The sequence below is a fragment of the Euprymna scolopes genome, chromosome 8 (genome assembly GCF_053919585.1).
Source record: "Euprymna scolopes isolate OS-2025 chromosome 8, ASM5391958v1, whole genome shotgun sequence".
In the NCBI taxonomy this organism is placed as follows: domain Eukaryota; kingdom Metazoa; phylum Mollusca; class Cephalopoda; order Sepiida; family Sepiolidae; genus Euprymna; species Euprymna scolopes.
Genome location: NC_136489.1, coordinates 150036749 through 150052280, shown reverse-complemented (window position 1 = coordinate 150052280; position 15532 = coordinate 150036749). Strand labels below are relative to the sequence as shown.

Here is a 15532-nt window from a genome sequence, read left to right as displayed (position 1 = left end):
TTACAAAAAAATCAATAATCTTACAAAAAAAATCAATAATCTTACAAAAAAAATTAATGCATTTAGCTTTAAAATGGTACCACTTTCATCTTACTACCGTTCTTATTTAAGCAGATATGAAGACTTGAAATGTGCCCAAGACTTTTGGAACATCCTGTATTATTTTATTTTGTACATAGTGAAAACAGTGCAAATATGACAGGCATACATTTATGAATAAAGTTTACAATTTGCAAATGTTTGAATGTCAAACCTGGTTTAATTGTTAATTCTCTCAGTTCATATAGTTATCATTCATCGACTTTAAAGAAGGCATTTAGCAACAACAATAACGAGATACCAAAGGCATCGATCAGAATAGCCTAAGCTATTTGCAAAGAGTTTGAATTCAGATCCCTCTTTGAATGTGTTGAACAAGAGGAATGTAGTGGTGCCAAGTAAGTGTTAGCAGAGGTTATAAGAACCATGCAACTAAGGGCAACAACTCACCATATGTTTATTACTAACTGGAAGTTGCTAATGGGTTGTGTCTGTGTGTGTGAGCTTCTGCTGATTCCAGAATTTCGTGAATCTGTTTCCTACAAGATATTCTTATTTATTATATAAAAATATTTTACTTTCAGAATTAATTATTTATGTAAAAATGTTTCCGTAAGTTAAAAAACATGTAAATAAACGTATTTATTCAAAAGAATCATTTTATGGATATTTTTATTTATCTAAAACATATTTTACTGTCAGTATTAGTTATTTCTGTAAAAATCAATTTACGGATATCCTTATATTTTGATCTACATTTTCGGTGGGGTCTTCAGATTAAGTAATACTATTTACTTCCGGGTTGTTCAAAGTTGGAAGTCATTTGGATTGGTAAATACGCTTTATTGGTGAATCGTGCCACAGCGATGCTACACAAGCATAAAAGTTTAAGCATTTCTATTCTAGCATGCAAAGAAAAAGATGTTAAAATATCAACTTTTAACACAAATGCAATTTAATATTGTTAATATTGGCGTGAATAAGTTTACTAGTAAATATATTTTTTTTTTTTTGTGTGATGTCTTTCGGCGGTCAGAGCCCTCCAAGGTCACTGTGGCAAGCGGCCTCCAGTTGGGACGGTATAGGCGGCGTCGAATCAATAGACCGCTGCACCGTTTTGCTGTCCCTCTTTACACAGACAAGCATGTGGCGTAAGCTATTGGATTCACTGCGTCTCATAGCGGTATAACCGGGGATCTGAGGTTCGTCTGGTACAGACTTCAGCCAGGTATCCAGCGCCGACTTGAACGATTCTGTTTTGCAGTTCGTGATCTCTCTGATGTTACGTGGTAGGCAATTGAAGAGCGTAGGACCCCGGGAATTTAAACTCGATTCCCTGAGCCGTCGGATCCAGTTGTCCCTGGCACTGGTTAGGGGTGGTACCACACACCTTCTGCCACGTTTTGAGATATGGTGCTGTATACCAGCGTTGGGCACCTGGTTCTCCATCATACGCCAGGTATAGATGATTGAAATCTTTCTTGCCTGCGTTGAATCGATTTGATATTCAACGTATCCAGCAGTTGCCAATAATTGAATTGACTATAACCAGTTATCTTTCTTAGAAACGACTTCTGGATGACCTCTAATGCTTGAATATGACCTTTTCTGTCCGGAGTGCACAGCTGACAACAGTAATCAATGTGCAGCAACACCAGCGACTTCCAGAGTGTCAGCATTAGGTTTTTTTGTCTCGTTTTGAAAGTGCGTAGAATCCAACTGGAAAGGCTCCGTGCAGTTGAACAAACTTAGTCGATCTGGGAGGTGAATGTACCATCAGAATCCAACGTTACTCACAGATCGCGCACAGTATCTTTGGTTTTAATTAGCTTCCCATCTTGGGTCGAGTACTTAGATGCTTCTCTCAGGTCCTTCCTTCTACCGTATTTGATACACTCGAATTTCCCGGAGTTAAACTGCATATTGTTGTCATCCGCCCATTGGTAGATAGCGTCTAGATCATCTTGGAGAGCTTGTACATCAGAAGAATCTTTTATTTTCCTGCCAATCTTGGTGTCGTCGGCAAAACTTGAGACGAAAGACGATTTGACTTTTTTCTTTTTTTTTTTTATTAGTTAATACATAGATTACGGTTATGTTGGGAGACAACAGATGCTTCAGATAGCCACTATGAAAAGATCCAAGGATAGATACTGCTGTATTGTGAGAAGAGAAACTCGATGATATTTAGCTAGACATGACGTCAGATATGATCACTAATAGAGAGAATGGTGGTTGAAGTATTGTCAGTCTTGGTGCACGCATCAATGAGACAACATCCATTTAAAATGCTTGGACATAATGGCAATATAATTAAACAAGGTGCATACGACATAATCTTTTCTTTCTTTCTCTCATTCCTGACTTTTAAGCCACTGAAATATCATATGGTTGAATAATTGCTGTTTGAATCAATTGCATGGTAATTATATTCAAAAGCATGGATTTCGTCTAAACTAGAAAAGTTATCCTCAGTTCTGGGAGGAAGACAGAACACATGCACATGTCAAGCCACTGATTAACAATGAAGGTATGGATTTAAGTTGATGCAAATATTAAAGAACAAAATGAATATCTAGGATTATTATGATAATTTTTCTTTCTATGTAACAATGGTGACAGATTGAAGACATTGAAATATTTTTTTAATTAAAAAAATGTGAAAAATTAAGTTTTGAAAAATTTGTATTTTTGTTCTCTTTCAGATTCTTCTCGGCTCTTGGTTAAACTTCATTGGTTCCGTATTTCGAGTAATTAGCTGCTTACACTTCGTCTCTAAACCTTACCAGTTTCCTCTGCTCATAACAGGTCAAAGCCTTGCAGCTTGTGCGCAGTCATTTGTTATATTCTGTCCAACAAAACTGGCGGCTTTATGGTTTGGTGAAAACCAAAGAACAACCGCCAACATGTTATCTGGCATGTGTGAGTAAAACTTATTTTTATTATTGGAATCCTTTGAGATTGTAATTTGTACATTTATTTATTTATTTATTTGTGGACTGTTATCCTCATGTTCATAGTTGCTGTTTCACAACGTTTTGGCCAACTGTTTCTCTGGCCTTCGTCAGATAGTTAATCGCATGGTATAGGAATGCTGAGCCTCTTAACTGTATCCTTAATAATTACTATCTTTCATAGGTGTTGTCGTTTCACCACGTTTTATCCAACTAATCCCATGGCCGACTTTGGGTAGGATTGAAATCACTATCTTCTAACAATATTTACCTAGAACCGTCTCTATCCATTGCGGAGCCCATGGCGCAATGGATAGAGGTGTTGAATCTCTGCAGTTCCAGATGAGCATTAATAGAAGATAACGGTTTCAATCTTACCTAAGCCGGCCAGAGGATTAGTTGGCCAACCGTGGTGAGATGACAACAACTATGGAAGGCAGTAATTACTGAGGATACAATTAAAAAACTCAGCATTCCTATACCGTTGCGGTCAACAACCTGATGAAGGCCAGAGGAATAGTGAAACACCAACTATGAAGATGAGGATAACAGTCCACAAATAAATAAATAAGTAAAATTTGTTCGACATATGTTGGAGATTTATTACTGAAACTTGGTGGACAAGTCAGGCATAGACTGAAGTTCATTTGTACCAAATATGATTGAATTACAAAAAAAGGTTGAGAATTTTACTAAGGATTCCATAAGTATTAGTTTTTATTTCAGAGGGTAATCACTGTATACTTAGTGGATATACAGATATATGACGTGCCTTCAATAAGTTTCCAAACTTTTTTGTACAGGCATTTGAAATTGTTGTAGACTCTTGAAAATTCAGTATGTTATTACTTTACATCTTTTAAAATGACTGACCAATTTTTATGATTTCAGGTCTAAATGAACAGTTACAGCAGGAATTTGAATACACCCTACTAAAGCCTGATCGTCACAGTTGGTGAATTTCATGCGATCTGAATTTGAGGACACTTAGAAGCACGATATGCAATAAAATTCTGTTTTAAACTTGGAAAAAATGCCACAGAAACATATAGAATGCTTCAGACTGCTTTTGGGCCATCGAGCATCAGTTTTTGAATGGCATAAGAGATTCAAGAAAGGCAGGGAGTCTGTGAGGGATGATGAGAGGTGTGGGAGAAGTAAGGAAGTCAGAACATCAGAGTTGATTGGCCAAATAAAGAATTTCATGAATAAGGATTGTCGTGTGTCTATAAAGACAATAAGTGAGCAGTTTAATGTCAGTGTGGGAACTGTACACACAATTATTTGCAAAGAACTGAAGTTGTGGAATATTTGCACAAAATTTATCCCAAGGTTGCTCAGATAAGATCATAACTATTTGACCAAAATGAGCATCAAGACAGTTTCTTATCCTCCCAGACCTTGCTCCCTGTGACTTTTGGTTATTCCCTAAACTCAAGGAAAACTTTAGAGGCTGTCATTATGAGACAATTGAGGAGATGAATAAGGCTATTATGAGGACCATTGACATGCTCACACTGTTAGATAAGACAGACAAGATAAGTCAAATTGATATTAGAAAAAGGCTAGAATCGAACCCTGTAAGCAAGTGAATAATTGAAATCCTAGGAATGCAGTCCATTGTTAATTCTTTTAGAAATAGTTAAATATTATTTATGTCGCAAAAAAATCGATTGTCCATTCTTTTAGAATAACTCAATATTAAATATGTCAGTTAAAAGAATGGACAATGTGAGTTAAAAATATTGTTTAAAAATAGGTTAGATATTAAACAATTAGAATTGGGAATTCTTTGTTGCTAAAAGTGTGTTTGGACAGACATATGTAAATCCACGTGAAAGGCACTTTATCAGATATCCATTGCTGGCGATTGCTGCGATATTATCCCATTGATTACTGTACATGCAATAGCCCTTATCCCCGAGTGGTCTCTGGGCCTTGATGTGATGACTTCCTTGTAAAAAAAAATTAGTCATGTTGGGAACCACACTTCTGATGTCATAAACAAAGATTTCTCAATATATGAATTGATGGTTCGAAGTTAGGAAGTTGATTGGGATCAGATAATCAGAACAGATCACACACAGTGATAGTCAGTTGGAGTCTGGGAACCCCTTATAGGCGAAGGGTAGAAGAGTAGACCATGTAGTCGAAAAGGCTTGAATTCCTGACTTCATCAATCGGCTGACAGATGGAATAAAGAAATCATCTATATTTTGTAACTGTGTTGTCTTTGTGTCGTCTTTACAACTGAAAAGGCAAATGTGTTTTGTATATTCACCTATAAACGAGCTCTTGTATAACCCCCTTACAAGTAATGTGTCTCCTCCAGCAGCAATAATGTATCTCCTCCCCAAGAATCATCCCAGTCTCTTATAAATGTCTTCCCTTCAGAATTGTCATCACCATTGTTATTCGTGTATTATGAGTCGCAGTTATACATGTCTTCGATATGAACCCGTCATCTCTTCCAATATGTACCCGCTAGACTACATCCATGAAGCCTTCCACGAGTTGTTGAAATGGTACAACAAGTGCCTTGCAGTCAGAGGAGATTACTTCGAAGGGGACTAGAATCTCATGTGTATACTATCAATAAAAGTGCCCATACGAAAAAAGTCTGGAAACTTACTGAAGGCACCTCATACTTCCCTCATACTATAAGAATAGATAGATGATGCACATGGTATGTTTGGTATTGATGAATAACGCTTACAGAAATATGTTGGCAAGTTGAAATGCAAATTGTTCATATTACTACCGGATATGTGCGCAAATTCATTCATAGCTTGAAATAGTTTAATTTTAAATCTTTCTTATCTATCTATCAATAGCTTAAATGATAGGGAATGTGACAAGCACTAAATGTTTTGATTCTAGCTGATGGTACCACGGTCATTTTGTATTTATAATAAAAATATTATAATTCATGCAAATTTCGTATTTATTATTACAAATTAAATTTTCTATTGAATATATATATATATTTTGGATTTTTACCCTTCACCGGACTATCCATTCATGTGAAATCTTTTTATTATTTTTCTTTTGCCTCCTGTTCCCCTTACCTCACCCTTTTTTTAACCAAGTAAGATCTTTGACTTACTTGTAGTTTTATTAAATACTTTTATATGCAAAATCCGATCCTGCATTTTGCTAATTCCTGCCCTCTGATGAGAAGGAGAGTATTTCTTCGAAACTCCGCGGATTAAGGACTATCCACTTATCTTGTGCTTCCTTTTTTAAAATTAAATATGTTTTTAACTCTTTTTCAAGATGTCTTTTAACATATTTTATTAATCATTTGTTCATATATATATATATATATATATATATATATATAAGAAGAAAGAACAGAGATGCAAAGTAGAGATTTACAAACAGTTTTTATTATTTGGCAGAATCCTCAAAAGCTGATAGCTAAGTGCTCCTTAGTCCGCGGAGTTTCAAAGAATGTAAATTCTTCTCATCAGAGAAAAAACTGTTAGCAAAATAATCCAAAAGTCACGTTATGCAGACAGTTCATACAGACTTCAACATTAAAATGAAAATAACCAACCGTATATATATATATATATATATATATATATATATATATATATATATATGTATGTATGTATGTATGTATGTATATATGCATGTATGTATCATGTATGTATGTATGTATATATATATATGCATGTATGTATGTATGTATGTATATATGCCTGTATGTATATATGTATGTATGTATATATATGTATGTATATATATGTATATATGTATGTGTCAGGTCATGTCCTATGCTACTGGTACCATGTAACCCAGTACTACTTGCCTCATGGTCAGGTCATCGGCGACTAAACTGGTTCCCCCACCAGACTTGTTTGGTGAGGAGGGCGGCTAGTCTCCCTGAATGATTAAAAACAAGACCTTTCAAAGGGCAAATAAACCCTTTTTTCGGGGTCAACGGCCAACTAGCACCGTGTATATTTGTGTGTATGTATGTGTGTGTTGGGGTGGAGAGGGCTCACGTAAGCCATGGTGAAGGTAACCATAAAGCGGGAGACCAGTACCCGCATTAAGCTGGTCTGCAGTTTATCTTGTTGCTGGCTATCTTGCTCTTGCTTGTTGCTGGATCTCAACATTTTGAACCGAGAGAGAGACTCAGCTGTCGTACAAAGCTAAGACTCTGTAACATCATCTGTGTATAGATACTCCCTCAGGTATTTGTCTATAAAAATGGTCCTGTGGCGATTGAAGTAATTTTTGGGTTCATGGACTTTAAGTGGCTGAGGGAGTGGCACTCGTCTGACAAGACGTTGCAATCATCATATGTATGAATATATATATATATATATGTATGTATAGATATATGTATGTATAGATATATGTATGTATGCATATATATATGTATGTATATATATGTTTGTATATATATTTATGTATGTATGTATATATATATGTGTATGTATGCATATATATATATGCATACATATATACATATATATACATATATATATGCATACATATATATATATGTATGTATAGATATATGTATATATGTATGTATATATATATGTTTGGATACATATTTATGTATGTATGTATATATACATGTGTATGTATGCATATATATGTATGTATACTTGTATATATCTATATCTATATATATATCTATATATATATATGCATGTATATATATATATATATATATATATATATATATGCATGTATGTATTTGAAAGCCTGGACTTTTTTTTAAAATTAAATGTTTGTTTATAAGAATCACACTGCTGCTGTAGATAATGATGATGATGATGATGATGACAAATTTCACAAATAAATCGACGTAGAAATCAGACGAAAACAAAATCTGACTGATCAGTGAAATTTGTCATCGTCATCATTATCTACAGCAGAAGTGTGAGTCTTATAAACAAACTTTTTATTTAAAAAAAAAAAAAGTCCAGGCGTTCTAGTACTGATCTGTCGAATTTTGCTTTCGTCTGATTCCTACGTCCATTCATTTGTAAAGTTGCACAAACACTTCAGAGAGTGACTGTCTCTTCTACAAATTGTTTGTTTCGGATTGTTTTCGTTTTTTTTTTTTTATTTTATTTTATTCATATCAAACTCATCACCTTCATCCTGATCATTGAGGATTTATGGCTTTTGGAACCTCCTTTACTTTTCAGGTTGCTGTTAGTGTGTAAAAGAAAGAAAGATGACACTTCATAACAGCGTTTCTTTTGGTCGTCGTTCAATTCATGAGCCATCCATTTATCAAGTTATTTCGTCTTTCCAATTTCTCTCAAATGGTTGGAAATCGTTGTATACGTTATACCTAATTCAGAAACAAGTTCTCGAACAGTTGTGCGTGAATTGATTTCAACTAAGACCTTTAATTGATCGTTGTCAGCATCCAATGGTCGACCACTAGGCTCATCATCTTCAAGACTCGAAAATTGTTAAACCAACATTGTATTGTGCGTTCAGTAGTGATTCCTGGGACAAACGCTTCATTGATATCGTGAGCTGTTTCAGCAGCTTTTCCCCCTAGTTTGAATTGAAAAAAGAAAAATGTGCAAATTTGCTATTTTTCCATCTTGTATTCAACGTCCTGAAGACATAATTGTTTTAAAACGATTGTAATTGAAACGATTAGATAGAGCGAAAAACGCCCTTTAAAATGATAAAGAAAGTAAAGGCATTATAAAGAATACTTATTTGGAAATACATCATTTGAAGTCAAGATTAAAAATTCCGCAAAAACTTTCTTGTCAAACTAATACAACTCTTTTTTTTTTTCTATTTCGTTTTGCACTCTATACACACGCTCTTCTCTTCTAACCAGCCAATAAGATTTCAAATGTAACATTACATGTAATTTATAAACAAACTAGCTGTTCTAACCCGGCGTTGCCCGGGAATCTTTTTACTTAAGTTTTTTTTTTTTTTTAGCTCATTACTACCTCTCTCTTTCTCTCTCTCTCTCTCTCTTTCACACACACACACACACACACACACACACACACACACACACACACACACACACACACACACACACACACACACACATATCGGTCTTTTGTCTTGTCTCTTGATTAATTCATTGTAAAAAATATTTACATTTATGGAAAGACATATTGTGAAACATTCCTGGCTTTCTCTTTCTTTGGCACTCAATTTCCCATGGTCCATTAAAACCAAAGAGTTGACCGAAATCGATACAGACGGAGCTGCCATTCTTAAAAAAGTGACGACACATTGATATACAAAAATATGATATATCTTTATTGCTAGTGGCGGTGAAGGAGTGCGGATTAATATGAAACGAAGACACATGTATAAAAATGTTACGTGTGATTCTCCTTGAGACTAAATAGCCAACACCAATCTATTTGTTTTTCTTCCAACCCCATAGCTTGGCATAAACCAATGATTATTTTATTTTTGACAATCAAGTAGTTTCATACTGTGTCTGGAGCGATTTCCAGATAAAGAAATAACGTGCTAATGTGTTGACAGTAAAACAACCATCCTTAGGCAAAAATTCTGTTCTCAATCATATGGTGAAGTTCCCTGGAAAGAGTATTACAAAAATTTGTAAATTACATTATTTTCTGTAGTTTCATTTCTGTTTGCTTTATCCCATTTCATTTTATTCCAGCCAACCCGCTTGGTATCATGATAGCTAATCTGGTTTCTCCTGCCATTGTGACATCAGGTGACAAAATACCATTGCTGGTGAGAATTTGTTTTAATACCCAACGTCTTTCTCTATGACTTAACTAATAAAAATTTCAAAGAAAGTGCAAAGTAGAAAATGAAGGAAACATTTAAATGATCTTTAGGCAGTGCAAAGAATTCCTTGATATCCAAATGATAGTTTGAATCTTTCAAAATGACCCTTGAATTGTAAATGTCAAAATGTAACGTTGTACAACTTTTTTAATGGTTCAAAATAATCTTCTGTAACATTTTAATGGACCCAACACGTTGTATATAAAAGTCTTGCAAAGAAACAGGAAAAGAAAAAGAAAAAAAAGAAATCAACTCAGCATTTTTTTTTAACAAAAGTTATTTACGTTTTTGAACTTTTGAGATGAGGATTAGTTATTCGTATTATTTGAATTCATTGGACTACTGTTCTCATCTTGAGTGTGATTTTTAAAAACGTTTCGGTGGATGTAACCTCCGATCATCTTCAGGTGTATCTTGTTGAACTCGGGAATGTTTCTGTCGAACTTGTGAATTTGGATGGGATTTTGAGCAGAACCCTTTATTTACTTCACAGGGGTAGCATGCTCTTGTTCCTTCAGCCATTACTGGATAGAGGTCCTAAGTAATTTGCAATTGTATTTTTCAGTTGCCCACGCTGAGGATTGAACCTTCAACCTTCAGGAAAAATATCACTTTTTACAACTGAATTTTCCAAGTACTCTAATCCTCAGTTTGGTCGACTGAAAAATACAATTACAAATTACTTAGGCCCTCTATCCAGTCATGGCTGAAGGAACAAGAGCATGCTACCCCCATGAAGTAAATAAAGGGTTCTGCTGTTCGACCGAAACATTCCCGAGTTCGACAAGATACACCTGAAGACGATGTATCTTGTTGAAAGCTCAATCCTCAGGGATTGAACCTTCAACCTTCAGGAGAATATCATTTTTACAATTGAATATCACCTACCTACCAACGGACTAGGAGAATTTCACTTTTTACAATTGAATATCACCTACCTACCAACGGACTAGGAGAATTTCACTTTTTACAATTGAATATCACCTACCTACCAACGGACTAGGAGAATTTCACTTTTTACAATTGAATATCACCTACCTACCAACGGACTAGGAGAATTTCACTTTTTACAATTGAATATCACCTACCTACAAACGGACTAGGAGAATTTCACTTTTTACAATTGAATATCACCTACCTACCAACGGACTAGGAGAATTTCACTTTTTACAATTGAATATCACCTACCTACCAACGGACTAGGAGAATTTCACTTTTTACAATTGAATATCACCTACCTACCAACGGACTAGGAGAATTTCACTTTTTACAATTGAATATCACCTACCTACCAACGGACTAGGAGAATTTCACTTTTTACAATTGAATATCACCTACCTACCAACGGACTAGGAGAATTTCACTTTTTACAATTGAATATCACCTACCTACAAACGGACTAGGAGAATTTCACTTTTTACAATTGAATATCACCTACCTACCAACGGACTAGGAGAATTTCACTTTTTACAATTGAATATCACCTACCTACCAACGGACTAGGAGAATTTCACTTTTTACAATTGAATATCACCTACCTACCAACGGACTAGGAGAATTTCACTTTTTACAATTGAATATCACCTACCTACCAACGTACTAGGAGAATTTCACTTTTTACAATTGAATATCACCTACCTACCAACGGACTAGGAGAATTTCACTTTTTACAATTGAATATCACCTACCTACAAACGGACTAGGAGAATTTCACTTTTTACAATTGAATATCACCTACCTACCAACGGACTAGGAGAATTTCACTTTTTACAATTGAATATCACCTACCTACCAACGGACTAGGAGAATTTCACTTTTTACAATTGAATATCACCTACCTACAAACGGACTAGGAGAATTTCACTTTTTACAATTGAATATCACCTACCTACAAACGGACTAGGAGAATTTCACTTTTTACAATTGAATATCACCTACCTACCAACGGACTAGGAGAATTTCACTTTTTACAATTGAATATCACCTACCTACAAACGGACTAGGAGAATTTCACTTTTTACAATTGAATATCACCTACCTACCAACGGACTAGGAGAATTTCACTTTTTACAATTGAATATCACCTACCTACCAGCGGACTAGGAGAATTTCACTTTTTACAATTGAATATCACCTACCTACAAACGGACTAGGAGAATTTCACTTTTTACAACTGATTTTTCCAAGTACTCTAACCACTGTATTAGAGTACTTGGAAAAATTTATTAAAATTTAATAAAACAATATTTTTTCACCATCATAAAATACAAAATCTATTTCGATATTGTTATACTGTGGAGTGAATCATGATAAAAACGATGAATATAAAATACATCTTTTACTAAATTTGTTTCCGATTTTTCAGTAGCGGCAGAAGGAGTTTTCTGACCGTATGAAGGAAACTTCCTCCTCTCTTTCTTGAAATATCACTAAGCAGAATGAAAATATCAAGAGGATTAAACATTACGTTTCTGAATTTTTGAGATGAGGATTAGTTATTGTTATTTGGATTCATCGGACTACTGCTCTCATTTTGAGTGTCATTTTTATAGCGTTGGTCGCTGTACCTCTGATTTTCTTCAAACATATCTTGTTGAACTCAGGAATGTTTCTGCCTGGAATTTGGACAGGGTTTTGAATGGAACCTTTCATTCACTTAACGAGGATAGCATGCTCTTGTTCTGTCAGCCATGACTGGATATAGGTCCTAAGTAACTCGCAATTGTATTTTGCAGTCGACCACATTGAGAATTGAATCTTCAACGTTCAGGAGAACCTCACTTTTACAATTGATTTTTCCAAGTACTGCGCTACAGTTGTTAGAGTACTTTGAAAATTCAATTATAAAAGTGAGATTATTATTATAAAAGTGAGATTATTACTATAAAAGTGAGATTATTATTATAAAAGTGAGAGTATTATTATAAAAGTGAGATTATTATTATAAAAGTGAGATATTTTTCCAAGTACTGCGCTACATTTGTTAGAGTACTTTGAAAATTCAATTATAAAAGTGAGATTATTATTATAAAAGTGAGATTATTACTATAAAAGTGAGATTATCCTGAAGGCTGAAGGTTCAATTCTCAGTTTGGGTGACCAAAAAGTACAATTGCGAATTATGTAGAATCTCTATCCAGTCATGGCTGACAGAACAAGAGCATGCCACTTCCATGAAGTAAATACAAGAGTCCATTCGAAATTCCATCCAAATTCCTGAGTTCGACAAAAACATTCCCGAGTTTGACAAGATACACCTGAAGAAGATTGGAGATTACATCGACTGAAACGTTGGGAAAATGACACTCAAGATAAAAACAGTAGTATAATGAATCCAAATAATAGGATTAAATATGTAATCAATAAAATCGATTGGAAATACATTTTAAAAAAAATATAGTCGAAATAGAATTAACTATTGAAGTCGAAGCAAAATTAAATATTAATGTTGTAGGAAGTAAACTATTAATCACAACAAATCAAGAAACTTAATACATATTTATATATAAGACTAGCCTAGGTGCCTGGCATTGCCCGGGTGTTCAGAGGTGTGTGTTGAGCAAAAAATAAAAAAGTAGTAGTAGAAAGGCAGGCTCGAACCCGTATCATGAAAGAGAAAAGAATGTGAAAAAAAAAAAAAAATGGGACGTCTTTGCTTTTGCATCCATCGCCAAACCGGAAGTGATGAAGGTCTAAATTAAGGCTAGACAATCGAAAAGAGGGGATTACTTTAGAAAATATCGGTGAAAAAAGCGACCCCACCCTGTAGAAAAGTGCCAGTTGAGGGTGAAGGAATGAATGCTTATGGCCAATTTTTTGATATTTGTCGTCTAAAGGGTTGAGCTTCAAAAAATACTAATCTCGTGAAAATCCATCGCCTCTGTCAAAAGTTTTAGGCATACATACATGCATGCATACATACATACATACATACATTTAAACAGACAGGTGAGATTTATATTATAGAAGAATCAAGCGACTATAAAGAAACCATTGTTACAAATTCAAGTTGATGTGAAACACAATTTTTAATACTGGATTTTATTTTTTGAATTTCAGTTACAAATCTATTCCATCCCAGCGTTAATATCCGTGCTGATGGCAACGTTTGGTGTGTGCAGTTCAATCCCTCCTACTCCTCCGACTGTGAGCGCTGAAAAAAAATCAGAACCGTTTTTCATAGGATTAAAACAAGTCAGTAAAATATGAAACTCTTTCTTATCAATATATCTATAAAAGTGAGAATGTGTGTGTGAGGACACTTCTCAACCTATATACTCAACAAATTTTTGATCTGCAGACTTGAAATTTGGTATATAGATTATTCAAACACATGGAAAACTTTTTAATCAGTTTTCATCCGGAAAAAAGATCTGCTAAGGGATCATAATTGAAAAATTGGTACCTGGGGATTATCGGATTTTTATCTACTTGTCAACTTTTTCACGAGGTTTGAAAACACTTTTTAAAGATTTTGGCAAGCTGGTCTAATGGTTACCGTACTTTACTCACTGTCTTTAGGTTTTGGTTTCGATCTCAGCTCGAATATTTTTTTTCCAAATAGTGAACTGTCTATAAAAAACATAATACTTATATGTGCATGTTTAAGTTTCTTTCTGTTTTGTTTCTAAATGAATTTAACCTTACATTCAATACCTACGGTATTTCTGTTTATAATCAATAAGAATTCTGCATTAATCTATATAATTATAAAACTCAAACGACCTTGTAACGAGTGTTGTAACCCAACATCCGGTTTACGACTTCCGGTTGCACATGTGTACATAAACATTAACCCATAACAGCGTAAACAAATAAACACAAATCGCTACTTTTGCAGAATTTGACCTACGCACTGAAATATTAACGTTATTATTTAGAAATTATTATTTAATATGGGAAGGGTGAGGATGTTTTGCAACTATTCTGTATTACAAGTATACTGTCGCAATTTTCTTACAAATAAATCAATTTTGACCCATTGACAACGTATTGTTTTACTGTGTACGTTTTCAGCATCCCAATTGTTTTTTTGTTTTTTTCGCGTTTAAATTATCTAAATAATTGTTAATACTTTCTGCACTTTTTTACATCGTTCATTTCCGTATTACGTTTAAGTTATTTTAACGCAATTTTTTACAAATAAATCTACTTTAACCTTTGACAACCATAAGAGCATTTTATAACGTATTGTTTTACTGTGTACGTTTTCAGTGTCTTAATTGTTTTTTTGTTTTTTCGCATTTAAATTAAACGATATATTAGAATTTGAATAGTGCAGATTTACCTATAAGTATGGCAAACCACTTATAATTCAATGGCTGTAAGTTTTTTTGTTCAAGAATAAACAATTATAAACAGAACGACTCATAGAAATCTATCTATATTCTTTTTTCCATTTTTAATATACTTTCATAAAAATGTTTCTGTTATGTCACAAAAACTATTTTCTTTACATCACAATTGTCATGCTTATACATTAATTCCATAGCTAATATAACATACTGACCCATTAAAATTCCATAGCTAATATAACATACCACCCAACGGGTCACGGGTAGTCTAGTTAAAATATAATGTTTATGCATATTTTACGACCGGCAACGTTGGGCGGCCTGCTAGTATAATATATTTCTTTTTTTTTTCTATTTTTTTAAATTTCTTTTGTGGTTTGTGTTTTATTAGTTTAAGTGTGACTGGAATGATATCAATAACGATTATTGGTGAGTAGACAACATATGGAGACACAAATT

General features: G+C 34.1%; 1 protein-coding gene across 1 annotated transcript in view; it reads left to right on the top strand.

Annotated features, from left to right (window-relative positions):
• Nucleotides 1-15532, top strand: part of LOC145283828 (solute carrier family 49 member A3-like) — a 44992-nt gene that overhangs the window by 10929 nt on the left and 18531 nt on the right. Inside the window, exons 3-5 of the mRNA XM_080132922.1 lie at nucleotides 2745-2961; nucleotides 9646-9722; nucleotides 13839-13973. Of these exons, the coding sequence (XP_079989048.1) occupies nucleotides 2745-2961; nucleotides 9646-9722; nucleotides 13839-13973 (429 nt within the window). The remainder of the gene's footprint in view (nucleotides 1-2744; nucleotides 2962-9645; nucleotides 9723-13838; nucleotides 13974-15532) is intronic.